The 20938-nt window shown below is 48.5% G+C and overlaps 2 protein-coding genes across 7 annotated transcripts in view; one reads left to right on the top strand and one right to left on the bottom strand.

Moving 5' to 3' along the window:
* The window catches only part of LOC144500349 (uncharacterized), a 30536-nt gene extending 29118 nt beyond the window's left edge, over positions 1-1418 (bottom strand). Inside the window, exon 1 of one of the 3 annotated variants that reach the window (XM_078223103.1) lies at positions 1191-1418. In XM_078223103.1, coding sequence (XP_078079229.1) covers positions 1191-1268 — 78 coding nt within the window. In that variant the 5' untranslated portion in view covers positions 1269-1418. The remainder of the gene's footprint in view (positions 1-1190) is intronic. The other 2 variants (XM_078223104.1, XM_078223102.1) reach the window with 2 other exon arrangements.
* Positions 1419-2176: 758 nt separating this feature from the next.
* LOC144500342 (uncharacterized) overlaps positions 2177-20938 on the top strand; it is a 41677-nt gene continuing 22915 nt past the window's right edge. Inside the window, exons 1-6 of one of the 4 annotated variants that reach the window (XM_078223089.1) lie at positions 2177-2287; positions 7731-7797; positions 13052-13411; positions 15588-15850; positions 16641-16767; positions 16857-16969. In XM_078223089.1, the coding sequence (XP_078079215.1) occupies positions 13060-13411; positions 15588-15850; positions 16641-16767; positions 16857-16969 (855 nt within the window). In that variant the 5' untranslated portion in view covers positions 2177-2287; positions 7731-7797; positions 13052-13059. Of the gene's footprint in view, positions 2288-7730; positions 7798-7914; positions 7996-13051; positions 13412-15587; positions 15851-16640; positions 16768-16856; positions 16970-20938 lie in introns of those variants that run through there. The other 3 variants (XM_078223090.1, XM_078223091.1, XM_078223088.1) reach the window with 3 other exon arrangements.

Genomic DNA, 20938 nt, shown 5'->3' with positions numbered 1-20938 from the left:
CTCCACAGATACTGTCAGACCTGCTGAGATTTTCCAGCATTTTCTGCCTTTGTTCCTGCCCCACTCTCGGAGTAACGCTGTGAGATCCGGAACCTTCTGGGCTCTCAGTCTCTGACTAAACCGACTTCTGGAGTTGCTGCCGAGCTCAAGATGTAATTTGGGATTCACGTTTTTGACTCCTTTAAGGACATTTAGTGATTGGCTAATGTCTCTGTCCTCCGAGTCTTCTCTTTTAGACTCCAGTGGATGGTAACTGCACTTTGATTCAGGACGATGGGGTGGAGAGGAGGGAGTGGGGAGGGGAGTGTTGGTTTCTCTGGCTCACTCCTGCGATATCTTAGGCAGGAGAACTCAAACTGGGGGCGGGGGAAGAGAGTAAATAATATTTTCCCAGAGTATCTCCAACCCATCGGCTTACGTTGAGGCCACCAACTAGAATTCCAAGCCCTGAAGATGCTACTAATTATCAAAGATTCACATCCTCCATTGATGGATTCATCATTTGAGACGTATTGCTGAGTCTTACAGTACAAAAGGAAACAATTCAGCCCATCATGTCAATACTAGAAAGAGTTATCCAATAAATCCCACTTCTCTTGAGCGTCTCGGTTGCTATAAAGGAGACACGAGTTCTGCTTCTTCATAGGCAGTACGGTACTGCAGTGGTTAGCTGCTGCCTCACAGCGCCAGGGACCCGGGTTCAATTCTGGCCTCAGGTCACTGTCTGTGTGGAGTTTGCACATTCTCCCCGTGTCTGTGTGGGTTTCCTCCAAGTGCTCCGGTTTCCTCCCACAGTCTAAAGATATGCGGGTTAGGTTGATTGACCATGCTAAATTGACCCTACTGTCAGGGGATTAGCAGGGTAAATAAGTGGGGTTACGGGAATAGGGCCTGGGCGGGATTGTGGTCAGTGCAGACTTGATGCACCGTAGGTATTCTATGATAAACTACCTTGATTTCTTTGATCCAACTCCACACACAATTCTCCACCAACAAACAGTGCCACCTGTAGCCCTTTTACATAACAGTGACTTCTATTGAATAGTTGACAAATTAGGATTTAGTTGGAAGGTCTGTTAACCCATTCCTAACACTCTGCCCATTACCTCCCCATTTAAATCCTTTCCACTCCCAGTATTTATCCAAATCCCTGAAGTTTCCATTGTTTATTTGCATTCCATAATAAATACCTCCTGTTCCGCTCTCTCCAAGCTCTCCTTTAATTCCACCTTGTCGATCAGTGAGCTGATTTCCACATCCACGTCCATGCCTGACCCGTCCTACGTGGCACGAGAGAGAGAGAGAGAAAGCTGGCACTTTCTTGTGATCTGCGCAGGGGAAGGGGCTCCTATGCTACAAGGGGACAGAGTGCCTCCTGAGAGGTTTATAACTGCTGGCTGGCTGGGCAGCGTGTGGGCAGGGAGGGGAGTGGGCGGGAGGTGGGGTCTTGCCTCTCAGTCACGCTGATCGACAGGTGGGCCCTGAGAATATATATGCACCCAAGCTGGCTCTGGCATCGCTGGTTGGGTTGGTCGTGTTGATTTGGTGGGGGTGAGGCGGGAGGCGGGGGGGCGGGGGGGGGGGGGGGGGTCGGTGGCTTGCAGTTGCCTGGGCATAACTTTGGAAACCAGCTCTGACATGCAGGGAATGCAATGACTTTGAGGTCATTGAGCAAGCTCATTGCTGCAGCGAGGTAGCGCAGTTATGTAATAAAATGACACACACAATGAGTGCTTGTAAATCAAGGAGGGGATTTGAACTCAGAGGGGAAGATGACACCAAGGCAGAGTTATGTGAAAGGCACATGATTTGTATTTGGTGATCTGTACAGGAGGAACAATGTGGAGATTATCCACTAATTTGTGCAGCTCATGTTCTGTAAAGGAACCAAAACAAAACTCACCTTCACAGCTGTAGGGTCAAAACAGAGGAATACATGTTGGCTGGAATTTTGCCGGCATGCTCGCCCCCATTCCGGGGGTGGGCGAGGCTCGGAGAACGGCATTCTCCATTGGCCTCGGGCGGGATTGTACGGACCTCGGGCGGACATGCCGGTAAAATTTCGCCCATTATTTATTAATTATTTCACGGGATGTGGGTGTCGGTGGCTGGGCCCCGCATTTATTGCCCATTCCTAACTGCCCTTGAGAAGGTGATGGTGAGTCACCTTCCTGAACAACTGCAGTCCGTGTGATGTAGGCACACCCACAATGTTGTTAGGGAGGGAGTTCCAGGACTTTGACCCAGCGACAGTGAAGGAACGGCGATATATTTCCAAGTCAGGATGGTGAGTGGCTCAGAGGGGAACCTCCAGGTGGTGGTATTCCCAGGTATCTGCTGCCCTTGTCTTTCTAGAAAGTATAGACTGTGGCTTCGAAAGGTGCTACTGAAGGAGTATTGATGAGTTGCTGCAGCACATCTTGTAGACGGTACATTCTGCTTTCCCAAAAATTTACAGGAAATGGGACTTGAGGCAAGAGAAGAAAGAGTTTGCTTAAAATGGCGAATTGTAATAAAGTGAAAAGGTCAAGTCGCCATAGTCCCAGAGGACCATAGGCTGCTCTGCCCCTTCAGGGGAGAGCTAACAGGTGGTGATTTAACCTAAGGGTCACTACACCTGATACAACAGGAGAATGAGGTGAAATGAGAGAACTCCAACGGAGATCCATCCATCCTCACCACCTCTTCTTCCTCCTCCAGTAAATCCCCCTCTTACTCCAGCTCCAACTCTATTTCCATCTCCAGAAATTCAGGAAAATCTCTCCCCACCCACCATTTCCCCTAAACAGACCAGTATTTTCCAGGGGCCACTATCACCCAATCTAGGCTTACCAAACCCTCCCCCACCATTGAATTTTTTGAGGAGGTAACCAGGCGTGCAGATGAGGGTAGTGCAGTTGATGTAGTTTATATGGATTTCAGTAAAGCTTTTGACTAGGTCCTACATGGGAGGCTGATAAAGAAGGTAAATTCACATGGGATACAGGGTAATTTGATAAAGTGGATTCAAAATTAACTCAGTTGTAGGAGACAGAGGGTGATGACAGAAGGCTGTTTTAGTGACTGGAAGCCAGTGTCCAGTGGCGTACCACAGGGATCAGTGCGGGGGTCCCCTATTATTCGTCATTTATATAAACAACATAGGTGACTATGTTGGGGGTAGGATTAGTAAGTTTGAGGATGACACAAACATTGGCCGGGTGATTAACAGTGAGGTTGGGCTACAGGAAGATATAGACGGAATGGTCAAGTGGGCGGATAAGTGGCAGATAGAATTTAACCCAGAAAAGTGTGAGGTGATACACTTTGGAAGGAGTAATTTGACAAGGAAGTACTCAATGAGCAACATGACACCAGGAAGCCCTGGGGAACAAAGGTATTAGGGATTTTATGCCCTCGCTCGTCCCGAAACCGTAAAATCCCACCCGAGTGGACCCTTCCATTGTCCATCCCTCGCCCACTCTGATTCCCGTGGCAGGCGGGGTGGTAAGATTCCGGCCTATGTTTGAGGTAGGTTGGTGTAAACCAAACAGGAATGGCTTATTCAATGTCTTAACAGTAGCACACTCAGTACAAGACTGACTCGAGCAAGCTTCACCCTGGGTGGAGCCTGTGCCCCAGGTCACCTGGCCCACTCTCTTAAAGGGGTAGCCACCCAACTAAATGCATAACACCCTCCCCTCTTATTTCAAAACTCCCATATAACAGATGTACATATTTACAAAATTATGTGAGTATTAATTCCAACATATATACAAAGTCAAAACTATATACAAGGAAACATGAAAAACATGCAACATGGAAAATGAATGACAACTCCTTCCCCATCCCCCAAAAATCAGGCATCCAATTAGTGTCTACACTGACAATTAGTCTCTCTAGGCGACGGTGGTTCCCAGATGAACGTCTCCTCGTCTCAGAGGCTTTCTCGGGTGTTCATTTCTGACTTCCTAAAAGTTCTTGTCGCATATCTATAGCTTCCCCTTGAGATTGGTTTCTACTTTCCATAGATGTTACCAATGTCTTCCCCCCCCCCGAGGTAAGACGACCCCTGCCTCAGCGACACTTGGCTCAGGCAGTTCCTCTGGCTCCATCCGAAATGATTTGGAATCTTGGGGGACTTCCCTCTGTTGCTAAGGTGCGGTGACCAGCTGATCCGTGAGCCTCCTCCAGAGCAGTCCCAATCCCTGGTCTGCACCGTATAGGAAAATGGTCCCATCTGGGTCTCCACCATCACTGGGACCCATTACTCTCCAGACATGTAGACTGGGATTCTCCCAAAATAAAACAAAGTGCCCAACAGGCAGGAAATATTTCCCGTTTTTTGGGCGTACTTAACAAAGTGAATCTCCAACATGCTGAACAATACAGGGTGCATGATTCACTCTGGTACGTAGGGGTCTAATCCCACCCGAGAGGCTGACAGCATAGTGCTGAATGGGTCACCGCGCATAAGTCGATCTGTCAGAGCGGAGATTGGTGTATGCGCAGTGACCCCCCCCCCATCGCTGGCCTCCTGATCGCTGGTCTCCGATCGCTGGCCTCTGATCGCTGGCCTGTCCCACAACCCCCCTGGTCGCTGGCTTTCCAGACACCCCCATCGCCCAATCCCTGGCCTACTGGAGCTCCCAGGCCAGCCCCCAATCTTCCCCCACCCCCAGGCCTAGCTCCGATCGCCTCCTCCCACACTCTCCCACCATGCCCACTTGCAGAGTGGCAGTGGGATCCCCTCCGCCAATCACCCCCACTCGGTCCCGTCCGCCCCAGTATGCCATGCCAATCTGGCCCCGTCTCCTTGGCACTGCTCCAGTTGCCCCTTGGGCAGTGCCAGGATACCAGGCTGGCACTGGCAAGGGGCACCCCCTCTTGCCTCCGACCTCCCGGGGAGACCTTAATGGCCTCTGCCCCCACCAGTGGGGTGAGGACATCTGTCTCCTGTTAGCTGTTGTAAACCCCGCAGAGGGAACCACTCTTGGCAGGAGAGGGAGACGCAAGTGGGGCAGGAGAATACCATCCCGGGCCTGCTGATGATATGGAAATTGTAATTTCCATATGATAATCACCTCTGCGCTGATTTCCGATGCAGAGCTGAATGCGCTAAAAAAAGTGCTTGGGAGACTCGAGATCATCATAGAAATCATAGAAACCCTACAGTGCAGAAGGAGGCCATTCGGCCCATCGAGTCTGCACCGACCACAATCCCACCCAGGCCCTACCCCCACATATTTACCTGCTAATCCCACTAACCTACGCATCTCAGGGGCAATTTTTTTAACCTGGCCAATCAACCTAACCCGCACATCTTTGGACTGTGGGAGGAAACCGGAGCACCCGGAGGAAACCCACGCAGACATGAGGAGAATGTGCAAACTCCACACAGAGACAGTGACCCGAGCCGGGAATCGAACCCGGGACCCTGGAGCTGTGAAGCAGCAATGCTAACCACTGTGCTACCGTGCCGCTGGAGCAACGCAACGGGCCGGGAGAATCCTGGCTGTAGTTCCTGACCAGCACAGTCTCTCCCTTCTGGACATTCCCCCACTTGCAATTACGATACGTTCTCTGGTCTAGGAGCCTTGATAATGGCATCCATTTTCTTGGGTGCCTTGTCACTATCAGTGACGTGGCCCAGTATTTGATCGTATCTCCAAAGAATTCACATTCCCCTTGCTCCTGCAAATCTCTGAAGGTCTCTCCTAGATTCTTCAAATGCTCCTCCTCTGTGGAGCCCGTCACCAAAACATCATCCAGGTAGCACTGGACCCCCGATAACCCACTTAGATTTTGATTATTTGCCTTCTGGAAAATGATTTGATTGATTTAAGTTGATTTGATTTATTATTGTCACATGTATTAACAAACAGTGAAAAGTATTGTTTCTTGCGCGCTATACAGACAAAGCACACCGTTCATAGAGAAGGAAACGAGAGAGTGCAGAATGTAGTGTTACAGTCATAGCTAGGGTGTAGAGAAAGATCAACTTAATGCGAGGTAAGTCCATTCAAACGTCTGATGGCAGCAGGGAAGAAGCTGTTCTTGAGTCGGTTGGTACGTGACCTCAGATTTTTGTATCTTTTCCCGATGGAAGAAGGTGGAAGAGAGAATGTCCGGGGTGCATGGGGTCCTTAACTATGCTGGCTGCTTTTCCAAGGCAGCGGGAAGTGTAGACAAAGTCAATAGATGGGAGGCTGGTTTGCATTATGGATTGGGCTACATTCACGACCGTGTGTAGTTCCTTGCAGTCTTGGGCAGAGCAGAAGCCATACCAAGCTGTGATACAACCAGAAGGAATGCTTTCTATGGTCCATCTGTAAAAGTTGGTGAGAGTTGTAGCTGACATGCTAAATTTCCTTAGTCTTCTGAGAAAGTTGGTGAGCTTTCGTAACTATAGTGTCAGCATGGGGGGACCAGGTCAAGTTGTTGATGATCTGGATACCTAAAAATTTGAAGCTCTCGATCCTTTCTACTTCGTCCCCATTGATGTAGACAGGGACATGTTCTCCTTTACGCCTCCTGAAGTCGATGACAATCTCCTTTGTTTTGTTGACAATGGCTGGCACTGACATGATGCCAAAGGGAAGTCACTTTGCCAGAGGTCACTGGGACTCTTCCACGGCACCCATTTGTAGATAGGCCTGTGAAAGCTCCGCCTTCAAAAATGTCTTCCCTCCTGCCTCAGTGAGAGGAAGTGGGTATTGATCCACACGCAGCTGGGTTGACGGTGAGCTTGAAGTCCTCACAGATTCTAACAGTGCCATCTGTTTTTAAAATTTCCTGATCTGAGGAAGGATGTACTTGCTCTAGAGTGAGTGCAGAGAAGGTTTACCGTACTGATCCCTAGGATGGTGGGGCTGACGTATGAGAAGAGATTGCGTCAGTTAGGATAATATGAGCAGAATGGTGGCACAGTGGTTAGCACTGCTACCTCACAGCGCCAGGGACCCGGGCTTGATTCCTGGCTTGGGGTCACTGTCTATGCGGAGTCTGCACATTCTCTCCGTGTCTGCGTGGGTTTCCTTTGGGTGCTCCGGTTTCCTCCCACAGTCCGAGGGACGTGCTGGTTAAGTGCATTGGCCGTGCTAAATTCTCCCTCGGTGAACCCGAACAGATGCCAGAGTGTGGTGATTAGGGGATTTTCACAGTAACTTAATCGCAGTGTTAATGAAAGCCTACTTGTGACACCAATAAATAAACTTTAAAAACAACACTAGAATGGACTTTAAACAGAAAATGCTGGAAAATCTCAGCAGGTTTTCCCAGGGTAGGGGAATTGTGAACTAGAGGGCATAGGTTTCAGGTGAGAGGGGAAAGATTTAAAAGGGACCTGAGGGGTAACTTCTTCACACAGAAGGTGGTGCGCCTATGGAATGAGCTGCCAGAGAAAGTGGTTGATGCAGGTTCAATAGCAACATTTAAAAAGCATTTGGATAAGTACATGGATGGAAAAGGATTGGAGGGATATGGGCCAAACGTGGGCAATTAGGACTAGCTGGGAGGGCATCATGGTCGGCACGGACTGGTTGGGCCGAAGGGCCTGTTTCCGTGCTGTATTGCTCTATGACTCAATGACAGCATCCGTGCAGAGAGAATGGAGCTAGTGTTTTGAGTCTGGATGGCCCTTCGTCAGATGACATCAGAGTCATCCTGACTCCAAACGTTGGCTCTATTCTCTCTCCACAGATGCTGTCAGACCTGCTGAGATTTTCCAGTATTTTCTGTCTTTGTTTCAGATTCCAGCATCCGCAGTAATTTTATCACCATCAGTATGGACCTTGCGTAGAGTGGCCTAAATTCAGTGTAAGTATGTAGGGGTTGAATGTCCATGATAATGCTCCAGCAGGAGTATCTGCAGTGTGGTCCTCCAGGCGGGTTGGGGGCGCTGTGGGCGGCGCCCGCCGCCGCTCCTGTCTCCGCGCTCTCCTTGTTGCTCATGATGGCGGCGCCCTGAGCTTCGCGGATGCTGCTGCTGCTCTTCGCGGAATCGCCTTGACCAGGGTGGGCAAAATGACCAAAAAAACTTTACAAATGGCAAAACTTTACAGGGAGGGAATCTTCAGCAGCAGAGCAAAGCAAAACACTGATAACTGGGAGAGAGGGAGGGGAGAAAGTCTGTGTTGTAGAGAGAATGGTAACTATTTCCTATCTCTGGGAGACAAGGAGATTCTCAGCAACATTCACCCCTTTGCAATGATTTAATTTCACATCAAACTGTTTCTGCAAATTGATTGCAACTTTATAGCTCTGTTGTAATCCTGCTGCTGCCTTCTCTAGTTATTGTTTATCTGTACCTCTCCCCAAAACACCTTATTGAGCATTGACAATAATACAACATCTTGAACTATTTATTTTTCTTTTTTAAAGTTGCTGCTTTCTACTGACATTTTAGGGTCTGCTTTTAAGGTGACATTTTTCTGACAGGCTTCAGAAAAGGGAGTGTGTATCATCACCCCCCCCTCCCCAACTTGAGAAACTTCTGAGGCAGGGGGTGGCACAGTGGTTAGTGCTGCTGCCTCACAGTAAGAAGTTTAACAACACCAGGCTAAAGTCCAACAGGTTTATTTGGTAGCAAAAGCCAAAGCCTCACAGTGCCAGGGACCCGGGTTCGATTCCTGGCCTCAGGTCACTGTCTGTGTGGAGTTTGCACGTTCTCCCCGTGTCTGCGTGGGTTTCCTCCCAAAGTCCAAAGATATGCAGGTTAGGTAGATTGGCCATGCTAAATTCTCCCTTAGTGTCAGGGGAATTAGGAGGGTAAATATATGTGGAGTTACGGGGATGGGACCTGGGTGGGATTGTTGTTGGTGCAGGCTCGATGAGCCAAAAGGCCTCCTGCACTGGGGGGGAAAATATGTGGGAGATTAGGGTCCAGGAGAGGGGATGGGGTGATGGTGCTGCGAGATTAGAGACAGTAGGGGGGAGATTAGAGAACCTGGGGCGGGAACTTCAGGGGAATAATCTGCTCAGCATCGACAAGGAGGCTCAAATGAGTTACTTAAGGTTGTGCCCATGATATTATATCGCATATAAAATCCTAAAATTACACTCTGCTTCCTGGACCCTTCAACACTCCGCTCCTAGGTTTTCCACATTGCACTCCACCACACGCACCCAACTCCCCTCCTTGCACGGGGATATTCGGAAGCCCCTCTCCTCCCCTCCCTTTACTCAGCAGCCCCATTCACCACCATCCATCCTCCACAGGGCTGTCTGGATCCTCCTCATTCTTGGACCTGTTTGGATCCTCTCCTCTCCATTGGGCCTGAAAGTGATGATCTGCTGGATGCGACTGGATCCCCTTTGGAGTCACGCCTGAATGCTGTCACTGAGGGCCAAGACCCCCATTCCCTTGCTGCTAGATCCCTCTCCAGAACCGCACCCCCCGCCCCACTCAGGCAGTGCAAGATGAAACACGGAGCAGTTTCCTCAGTCACTGTCCTGAGGAATCTGGGACAAATGATGTGTCGGGAAGCCCATGCACAGACACTGAAAATCTGGACTGGTTTGTCATCCTGGTCTCACGGTGTCACCGATCGTGTATTTTGTAATATTTTCACTCTTCCATGAGATGTGGGCAATGCTGCCAGCATTTGTTGCCCAGCCTAAAGAAGTGTAGAAAGTACAGAGATGAAGTAAAGGTAATTAGGAAAACAAAAAGATAAGAAAACATATAAGCAGGTAAAATCAAAAAAAACCCAAAGATGCTTCACCAATGCATTAAGAGCAAGGGAATAACTAAGGAAAGATAGGGCCTATCAGAGTTGTCCACGGTAACTATGGGTGGATTCAGAAGATGTGGGCCGGGTTCTCAATGAATACTTTGACTCTGTCTTCACTAAGGAGAGGGGTAATGCAGAAATTCTAGTTAGAGCAGTGAGATATATTCGATACAGCAAGCATCGTGAGAGATGTACTGAAGGGACTGGCATCCTTGAAGATGTATAAATCACCAGGGCCAGATGCATTGTTTTTCGGGCTGTTAAAGGCAGGGAGGAAATAGATGCGGGTGAGGTCCCAGGGGATTGGAGATCTGCAAATGTTGTACCATTATTTAAAAAGAGTGCAAGGGATAGACCAAATAATTATAGGCTGGTCAATCTGACTTTGGTGGTGGGCAAACTATTAGAATCAATTCCGAGAAACAGGATAAACTGTCACTTAGAAAGGTACAGATTGACCAAGGATATGATTTTGTTCGAGGAAGATCATGTCTTACTAAGTTAATAGAACTTTTTAAGAAAGTAACAAAGAGGATTGATGAGAGTAGTGCAGTGGATGTTGTCTACATGGATTTCAGTCATTTGACAAGGTCCCACATGGCAGACTGGTCAGAGAAGTGAGATCTCATGGGATACAGGAGAAGGTGGCAGGTTGGATCCAAAATTGGCTCAGTGACAGGAACCAGGGTAATGGCCAATGGATGTTTTTGCAAATGGAAAACAGATTTCAGTGGAATTCCACAGGGCTCAATGTTGGGGCCCTTGCTGTTTGTTGTATATGATTTAGACTTAACTGTGGGAGGCATAATTGAGAAATTTGAAGATGACACAAAAATTGGTCATTGGCAGTGAAGAGGACAGCTGTCGATTCAAGAATGATATCAATGGTTTGGTTGAGTGGGTGGAGAAGTGGCAATGGAATTCAATCCAGACAATCCAGTGCGGGCAGCACGGTGGCATAGTGGTTAGCACTGCTGTCTCACAGCGCCAGGGACCCAGGTTCGATTCCCGGCTTGGGTCACTGTTTGTGCAGAGTTTGCACATTCTCCCCATGTCTGTGTGGGTTTCCTCCGGGTGCTCCGGTTTCCTCCCGCATTCCAAAGATGTGCGGGTTAGGTGCATTGGCCATGCTAAATTGTCCCTTAGTGTCAGGGGGACTAGCTAGGATAAATGCATGGGGTTGTGGGGATAGGCCTTGGGTGGGATTGTGGTCGGGTAGACTCGATGGGCCAAATGGCCTCCTTCTGCACTGTAGGGATTCTATGAAAAGTCTGGATGATGCATTTGGGGAGGGCAAACAAAGCAATGGAATAAACAGGAAGATATCGAGAGGGTTAGAGGAAGTGAGAGACCTTGGAGTGCATGCCCACAGGTCCCGGAAAGTGTCAGGACAGGTGAATAAGGTGGTAACGAAAGCATACGGAATGTTTGCTTGACTGTACGAGGTATAGCATACAAAAGCAGTTATGTAATGATGGAACTGTATAAACAGGCTAGGCCACAGCTGGAATTGTGCATACCGTTCTGGACCCATATTACAGGAAGGACATAATTGCTCTGGAGAGGGTGCAGAGGAGATTTCAAAGAATGTTGAAAATTGCAGCTATAGGAGAGATTGGAGAGGCTGGGGCTGTTTTCCTTACTACAATGGAAGTTGAGAGATGACCTGATTGAGGTGTACTGGATGGTGAGGGGCCTAGATAGAGGAGACAGAGCAGCCCTGTTTCCCCTAGCGGAGAGGTCAATTCCCAGGGGGCACGGATTTAAGGTGATTGATAGAAGGATGAGAGGGGACAGGAGGAAGAACTTGTTCACACAGAGGGTGGTGGGTGTTTTGAATTCACTGCCTGGTTTGGTGGTGAAGGCAGTGACCCACAGCTCATTGAAAAGGTACCTGGATCTCCTGGAATTCCTTCTCTAACAGCAGTGTGGGTGTACCTACACCACGTGAACTGCAGCGATTCAGGAAGGCCGCTCACCATCACCTTCACAAGGGCAATTAGGGATGGGCAATAAATGCTGGGTCTAACCTGGGACACCCACATCCCGCGAAAGAATTTTAAAAAAGTTATTGAGGATATTAAAGACTGAGATTGATTGATTCTTGGACTCGAAGGAAATCAGGAGATATGGGATAGGGTGGGAAAGTGGAGTTGAGATCAAAGATCTGTTGTGATCTTAAAGTTTGGTCGAACAAGCTCAAGGAGACAAAAACAGAAAATGCTGGAAAATCTCAGCAGGTCTGACAGCGTCTGTGGAGAGAGAATAGAGCCAACGTTTGAGTCTGGGTAACCTTTGTCAACTCTGTGATGAAAATGCTGTCAGACCTGCTGAGATTTTCCAGCATTTTCTACTTTTGTTTCAGATTCCAGCATCTGCAATAATTTTCCTTTATCTCAAGGATACATGTGGTCTGGTCCTGCTCCAGTGTTTTGTTTTCTTATGTGCAAGCTGTTTTATTGGCATTTACAACAAGACAGTGGGGTCTTTGTGTGAGTCAGTACAATAACTTCAATACGGGACTGGATAAATATCCTATTGGCAAGGAGCTGGAGGTTTACCGGGATGGGATTAGGCTGAGATAGTCAACTAGGCCACCATGCTTCTATTGCAGCTGGGCAGAGGAATATTGTCTGCGGAGGAAAGGGTTTCAGAATGGAGAACCGGGAGTGTTTGTTTGACGTTCTGAAGCTATATATATTCTTACTGTGGACCAGGCAGTGTTTATACAGAGCATCCCCTCAAAAAATTAAATGGAAGGGAGAGTCTGTTTGGGGAGAGTCTACGTGAGCTGTGGGAGGAGATTAAATGGATGAGGAGAGAGTACATGAGTGTGGGAGGAGTTTCCTTTCTTTAGGCCTGAGTTCCTGAGAGTGAATTCTAAGAAAGTGTAGATGATGGGCCGAATGGCCTCTTTCTGCACTGTAGGATTCTATGATTCTAAAAGAAAAGAAGAGAAAAAAATGGGGTGGCACAGTGGTTAGCACTGCTGCCTCACAGCGCCAGGGACCTGGGTTCGATTCCCGGCTCACTATCTGTGTGGAGTTTGCACATTCTCCCAGTGTCTGCATGGGTTTCCGTCATGTGCTCCGGTTTCCTCCCACAGTCTGAAAGATGTGCGGGTTAGGTTGATTGGCCATGTTAAATTGCCCCTTAGTGTCAGGAGGACTAACTAGGGATAAATGCATGGGTTTATGGGGGTAGGGCCTGGTGGGATTGTAGTTGGTGCAGACTCGATGGGCCGAATGGCCTCCTTCTGCACTGTAGGGCTTCAATGATTCTTAGATCTGATATCTTGCCTACGCCATTACTGATTGAATCAATGTTGCTGCCCACAGCTGGCCAAATGGAAGTTGAAGAGTGCCCGGCGGGTGAGCTGATCATCACCAGTGAGATGGCAGAAGGTGACAGACAGCTCGAAGCCGATAACCTCACACCGGAACCAGCCCCGACACAAGGTGAGGAAGTTCACAGAGTTGCCGCCTCGTTGGATATGCAACCGGAGACACAGCCTCTGCCGCTGGGCAGCCAGGCTGCAGCGGATGGGCCGGTGATTGTGGGCAACCTAGCCTCAGAACTGGCGAGTGCCCATGGCGATTGCCTCCTCGTGCCGGATGTCCCGAATGAGGCCTCGGCTTCTGGAAGTGGACAGGTTGATGGGACTGCTGTCACCGCTCAAAGCCCACAGCATCCGAAAGGTAAAGGCACACCACAAGGAGCATCAGAGGATCAGTCCAGAACCCCAAGATGAATGGGACCTTTTCAAAGATCCAACACTGGCAATGATGGGTTGAATGGCCTCCTCCCATAGAATAGAATCCCTACAGTGCAGGAGGCCATTCGGCCCATTGAGTCTGCACCAACCACAATCCCACCCAGACCCTATTCCCGTAACCCCACATATTTACCCTGCTGTTCCACCCGACACCAAGGGTCAATTTAGCACGGCCAATCCACCTAACCTGCACATCTTTGGAGTGTGGGAGGAAACAGGAGCACCCGGAGGAAACCCACGCTGACATGGGGAGAATGTGCAGACTCCACACAGTCACCCACGCTGGGAATCGAACCCGGGTCCCTGCCGCTTTGAGGCAGCAGTGCTAACCACTGTGCTGCCCCATCCTGTCATAGAAACCCCACAGTGCAGAAAGAGGCCATTTGGCCCATCAAGTCTGCACCGACCACTATCCTGTGTGATCCTTTGAAGAATATTCCGGTTCTGGGCAGTGCTGCTGCACCTGTTTAATTTGGGGCCTTCAAATAATGCACTTTTCCCTATTTTATTATCTCATAGAAACTCACAGCAGAGAAGGAGACCATTCGGCCCAGCATGCCTGTGCTACCTCTTTGAAGGAGTTAGTCTCCACTCCCTTGCTCTTTGCCCCCTGGTCTGTGAATTTCCCTTTACAAGTTTTTATCTGCCTCCAACATCCTATCAAGCAGTGCATTCCAACCCATAACCCACTGCGTAAAAATATAAATTCTCCTCATCTCCCCTGACTTGGTACTTTTGCCAGTTATCTCAAACATTGATGTGGAGATGCCGGCGTTGGACTGGGGTGGGCACAGTAAGAAGTCTCACAACACCTGGTTAAAACCCAACAGGTTTATTTGGAATCCACGAGTTTTCAGAGCGCTGCTCCTTCATCAGGTGAGTGGAGAGATGGGTTTCAAGCATTGTTGGCTCTGATTCATGACCTCCCTGCAAATGGAAACCGTTTCTCCACATCTATCAAATCCCCTCCTCATTTTGAGCACCTCGATTAAACCTCTCGTTAACTCTCTTGAGTTCTTTGGCAAGCCAAAAACTTATCTATTCACCCACATTATTGAAGTCCCTGGTCTAATTCCACTGGATAGAACTTTTAACCCTGAGTCTCATGGTTCTGGGTTCAAGTCCCACTCCAGACCTGTGAACACAAAATCCAGGCTGACAGCCAGGGAAGGGGTGCTGCACTGTCAGAGATGCCGTGTCTTGGATGAAAAGGAGGCCCCCTTCTGCCTCTGGGTGATTGTGAAAGATCCCATGGCAGTATTTTGAGGAAGAGCGCGGGAGATCTTCCGGGTGTCCCGGACAATATCTAAATCCACGACTGACATCGGACAAAACCAAAGATCCCGGTCGTGATCAGATTGCTGTTTATGGGAGCTTTCTGTGCAGCTTACTGCACATGGGTTGTGTCTCCTCCATTACAGCAACAATGTCTACACTTCAAAAACTACTTATTTGGTGTAAAGTGCTTTGAGAGGACTGGAGGTTGTGAAAAGTGCTGTATTATTGCAAGTCCCATGGGCCCTCTGTGAGCCTGAAGGAACATACTCCAGGAAGAGTAGGTGAAATGGTAAATCACTGACCTCCCCATGCTTTTCGATAGTTTTTGAGTTTCTTCTCCCCTCTCCTGCTGAGCTGCCACTGGGATTGAAGAGGTCCATTACAATGTTTAAAGTTTATTTATTGTCACAAGTAGGCTTACATTAACACTGCAATGAAGTTACTGTGAAAATCCCCTAGTTGCCACACTCTGGCGCCTGTTCGGGACACTGAGGGAGAATTTAGCATGGTCAATGCACCGAACCACACCTTTCGGACCGTGGGAGGAAACCGGAGCACCCGGAGGAAACCCACGCAGACACTTGCAGAGAACTTGCAGACTCCGCACAGACAGTGACCCAAACTGGAATTGAACCTGGGTCCCTGGAGCTGTGAGGCAGCAGTGCTAACCACTGTGCCGCTTACAATGGGAGAGGCAGCAACACTCTGGCCATACAAACCACCAGTAGGTGGTTTTGGATTTGGATCTGGAGGTTGTGGTTTCGCTTGGGCGGACTGTCTGCATGTACTGACGGGGACTGCCTTCCACTTCTTCCTCACAGAGAACTCCGACCTCCTGGAAACGGCACAGGTGCTGAGTGAGATTGCGATGCCTCCCCTGACAGAGTGCCAGGAGGTAGAAAGCGAGGAGCAGGCTGACCCCTTGGCTGAGAGGAGCGAGCGGCATGCCTTGGTCCTGTCGACGGTACCCCAGGAGAGCCTGGAGCTCCAGGTGCCCCAGGAGGTGATACTGGAGCTACCCAATGGCATCAAAATGTACGGAAAGGACCTAGCTGCCATCACCGAACTTCTACACCCGACCCAGGTACCGTGGACACCGTGAGGGGGCGGGATTGTGACACCTACAGGTAAAATGCTGCCTGTTCAGTAAGACCTTCCTGCTGTTGATGTTGGGACAGCAACTTGCTCTTATACACTGCCTTAAATGTTGAAAAACATTCCAATGGATGAGATGAATTAAAAAATCAATGGAACCCCGTGCTGTACCTGTCCTGGGAGTGTTTGATGGGGACAGTGTAGAGGGAATTTACTCTGTATCTAACCCCGTGCTGTACCTGTCCTGGGAGTGTTTGATGGGACAGTGTAGAGGGAGCTTTACTCTGTATCTAATCCTGTGCTATACCTGTCCTGGGAGTGTTTGATGGGGGACAGTGTAGAGGGAGCTTTACTCTGTATCTAACCCCGTGCTGTACCTGTCCTGGGAGTGTTTGATGGGGACAGTGTAGAGGGAGCTTTACTCTGTATCTAACCCCGTGCTGTACCCGTCCTGGGAGTGTTTGATGGGGACAGTGTAGAGGGAGCTTTACTCTGTATCTAACCCCGTGCTGTACCTGCCCTGGGAGTGTTTGATGGGGACAGTGTAGAGGGAGCTTTACTCTGTATCTAACCCCATGCTGTACCTGTCCTGGGAGTGTTTGATGGGGACAGTTAGAGGGAGATTTTTGTTTGTTTAAAAGCTGTGCTTTGCTTCAATTGGGATGTGCTGGTCAAAACTCTGAAATTAGCATTCCTCACCTTCCTGAGTGCGTGACAAAAATGTCAAGTTCCAATTAAACACGTTTATTTATATTGGCATGTGACCTTTCACCTCCCAGGTGCTGCTCCAAACGGGTCCTCGGAGGTTCACCTTGGCTACAGCTGACGCTGTGATTTCGGCTGGGTCTTTGGTCTTCACCGTATCTCAGGAAACAAGCCAAGAGGAGCCGTCAGCAAAGCAAGAAGGTAAGTATCCCATGCCACCATCAAGCTGTTAGCTGACTCAGTGCACAGCTTCCTAAACTAATAGCTCTGAAATCTGTTTCTTTGCACAGAACCAGATGTGGAAACAGATGGGAAATTATACAAGTGCTACCTCTGCAGTTTGACGTTTAATCGCCGTGGCAACTATGTCCGGCATAAGAAGATTCACATGGTTAACACCGAGGTTGGTAGTTTGGGCTTCTTGAAAAATTACCGTACATCTCCACCATCACCTAGAACTCAGACCTCCTGTTCCATAACGGCATGGTGGCACAGTGGTCAGCACTGCTGCCTCACAGCGCTAGTTCTCCCCGTCTGCGTGGGTTTCCTTCGGGTGCTCTGGTTTCCTCCCGCAGTCCAAAGATGTGCGGGTTAGGTGGATTGGCCATGCTAAATTGACCCTTAGTGTCAGGGGGATTAGCAGGGTAAATGTGTGGGGTTACGGGGATAGGGGCTGGGTGGGTTGTGGTCGGTACAGACTCGATGGGCTGAATGGCCTCCTGCTCTGTAGGGATTCTACATTCCAGTAACATTATCCCCCATTCTGCAATGGCCCAGCAAGCCACCCAGTTACATTCAAGATGGTGGCTCAACACCACCTTCTCAAGGGCAGTTGTGAACAATGAACACTCGGCCTTGCCAGCAACTCTTCCCTGCTGGTGTGTGAATTACAGAGTAGTAACTGGGCCTCACTGACCTGCTGTACTCTTGGATTGTGCTAAGTTTGCCGATTGCAGGGAGGACAGTGATGAAGGTGTACAGTTGGTCTCAGTGGATTAGCAAGGGAGCAATCTGCCAAGATTCTGTAAAAGATCCCAAGACAGGATTTCGAAGAGGAGAATCACAGAAGCCCCACAGGGCAGAAGGAGGCCACGGGGACCATTGACAATCCCACCCAACCCCCACCCCCGTAACCCCACACATTTACCCTGCTAAATCCCCCTGACACTAAGGGTCAATTCAGCATGGCCAATCAACTTAACCCACGCATCTTTGGACTTGAGTTCTGTGTGAAGTGCTGCATTACATCCTGAGTCCCAGGATGGTGGAAGATCTTTTTCATTTTGCGAGATAAAGAATGGTTAGTCAGAACTTTCACTTTAAGTGAATTTTTTTTGAGGAAAGAATATTTAAGAGGGATGAAAATTCTGCAGTTCTTCTTGGTATTGGTGTGAGAATCTGAATGGCCGAGTCTTTTAATTTATTTTTTCACAACATGTGGGCATCATTGGCTAGACCAGCATTTATTGCCCCTCCCTAATTGCCCTTGAGAAGGTGGTGATGAGTCGCCTTCTTGAACCGCTGCAGTCCACTGTAGCTACACCTACAGTGCTGTTCAGGAGGGAGTTCCAGGATTTTGACCCAGCGACAGTGAAGGAATGGCTATATATTTCCAAGTCACGATGGTGGGTGGCTTGGAGGGGAACCTCCAGGTGGTGGTGTTCCTAGGTATCTGCTGCTCTTGTCCTTCTAAGTGATAGAGATCATGGATTTGGAAGATTATGTCACAGGTGCCTTGGTGAGTTGCTGCAGTGCATCTTGTAGATGGTACAGACAGCTTCCACTGTGCATCGGTGGTGGATGGATTGGATGTGAAGAGGGTTGGAGTATCAATCAAGCGACTGCTTCGTCCTGGATGCTGTTTGTATACCCGTGTTTTTAATGAGGTTTTACAACTCTTGAAGGGATGTTGAAGCAAACGCAAGGTAGAAAAAATGATGCTGTTGCCCATCAACAGGGGTCCAGAGAGGGGAACCCCCCCGAGACAGGGAAAAACAGAGATGTAGTCTTAGTTCAGTTGGAGAAAGTATCACGACAGACAAGACATGAAAAGGGACAGATAGCAAGTCCCAAACTAAAGAAGAACATTTCAAAAGCCAGGGATTGGGACAGGAAGGTCCCAAGAAGACAGGCAAATCCAGGAACAGGAATTTGGAACAGATGCTGTTCAGTGAAGTTATGAGTGAGGAGGAGTGGAAGGCTCCTTCAGCTGTAGGAAGCGGCCTAAGAGCAAAATGGCCCGTGAGAAGTGAGATCTAAATGGACAGCCAAGGGCTGTAACTCCTTACTACGGGCTTGCAGAGCAGTGGTGTTCTGTTGGTACAGCTGAATATCTGAGAGTGTGTTTGGAAAGCTAAACCTGAATGCATGTGACCATCCAGGGGAGAGGGACATCAGAGGGAGAGACTGAAACCTTGGGGGCAGAACCTTGTTGAAGATGGCTAAGTGAAGGGGAAGTCTGGGAGGACGTTCCATGTTGAGTTCTTTGAGAGTAGAGATAGGAAAACAGAGTTCCAGTGAGACCAGTTGGCTCACAGTGTGACAAATGTTTCAGAGGGTGTTGGCGAGAGATCCATAGCATCCGTTTGGGGTAGCACCTGTTACTTGGTTTTAGAGTGTGGCGTGTCTGATCACAGGCCACCAATTGGTTTACTGGGCTGTGTACTCACTGTGAACATGAGAGTATAAGGTAGATCTTGTAACTTGGTGTTATCCTTACAAATCTGTATATATATCTGTAAAGATAAAGTTGTGGGCGAAGTGTAATATAGTTCACCTTGTTAAATAAATGTTTTATTATTTTGTTGAAAGTTTATTAGCAGACTCTGTGACTCTGTTCAGGAGCTGCCCTCCACACTCCTAAACTAAAAATAAAAGTTAGGATCTATCAGTTCCACTTGCCCAGTAATAACACCAGCTGGGATTGTAACATTTATAACCCAACTTTCATGACCTCATGATGTCCTAAAGTGTTTTACAATCAATGTACACTTGGAATACTGTGTGCAATTCTGGTCACCCTATTATAGAAAGGATATTATTAAACTAGAAAGAGCGCAGAAGAGATTTACTAGGATGCTACCGGGACTTGATGGTTTGAGTTATAAGGAGAGGCTGGATAGACTGGGACGTTTTTCTCTGGAGCGTAAAAGGCTGAGGGGTGATCTTATAAAGGTCTATAAAATAATGAGGGGCACAGATCAGCGAGATAGTCAATATCTTTTCCCAAAGGTAGGGGAGTCTAAAACGAGAGGGCATAGGTTTAAGGTGAGAGAGGAGAGATACAAAAGTGTCCAGAGGGGCAATTTTTTCACACACAGGGTGGTGAGTGTCTGGAACAAGCTGCTGGAGGTGGTAATAGAGGCGGGTACAATTTTGTCTTTTAAAAAGCATTTAGGCGATTACATGGGTAAGATGGGTATAGAGGGGTATGGGCCAAACGCGGGCAATTGGGACTAGCTTAGGGGTTAAAAAAAAGGGCGGCATGAACAACTTGGGCCGAAGGGTCTGTTTCCATGCTATAAACCTCTATGACTCTAAGTCGTTGTGAAGTGTGGTCGCTGTTGTAATGCTTGAATGATGCCGGCGTTGGACTGGGGTAAACACAGTAAGAGTTTTAACAACACCAAGTTAAAGTATGTCTGTGTCGATATACTTTAACCTGGTGTTGTTAAAGCTCTTACTGTAATGTTTGAAAACATGGTTAAATATTGGCCAAGACACTGGGGTAAACCCTTTTGAAAATTGTGTCATGAAATCGTTTACTCCAACTGAGAGGGAGCTTCCAAAAGACAGCCCCTCTGACAGTGCAGCACCCCCTCAGTACTGCTTGGAAATATCAGTCTGGATTTTTGTGTTTGAGTCTCTGGAGTGGGACTTGATCGCTTGACCGACTGACTCGAGAGTGAGAGTGGCCACCAACCCAGCCACAGCAGACCCTGGGAAAGAGAGAGTCAGTCAGAGATCCTGCTCCCAGTTAACAGGGATTGACTGCAGGGATATCCACCAGCTGCTGAGGTTCGGTCCTTGTGGGTCTACTGCCCGTGGGCACTCAGCAATTGTGATCCAAACATTGGGAATTGAACAGGGAAAGCAGCACTTTAATCCTGGCATTGCTAAGTATATTCCGATGGTTTTTAATGGGTCACTGGCAACGAGTGGAGATTGTGGAAATACTTCTGGTGTTTTTCTTTGTTTTCTTAGTGATAGAGATTGAAGTTACTCGGAAACTTCAATGGGTCACTGGCAACAGAGGGGTCACTGAAGCCCCTCTGCTTTTGGGCTGTTAGATATTCTGTTGCAGCCACTGCTAATACTCCCATGGGCGGCACGGTGACACAGTGGTTAGCATTGCTGTCTCACAGCGCCAGGG

Source organism: Mustelus asterias, chromosome 11, assembly GCF_964213995.1.
Source record: "Mustelus asterias chromosome 11, sMusAst1.hap1.1, whole genome shotgun sequence".
Taxonomy (NCBI): domain Eukaryota; kingdom Metazoa; phylum Chordata; class Chondrichthyes; order Carcharhiniformes; family Triakidae; genus Mustelus; species Mustelus asterias.
This window is presented reverse-complemented; position numbering and strand designations above follow the sequence as displayed.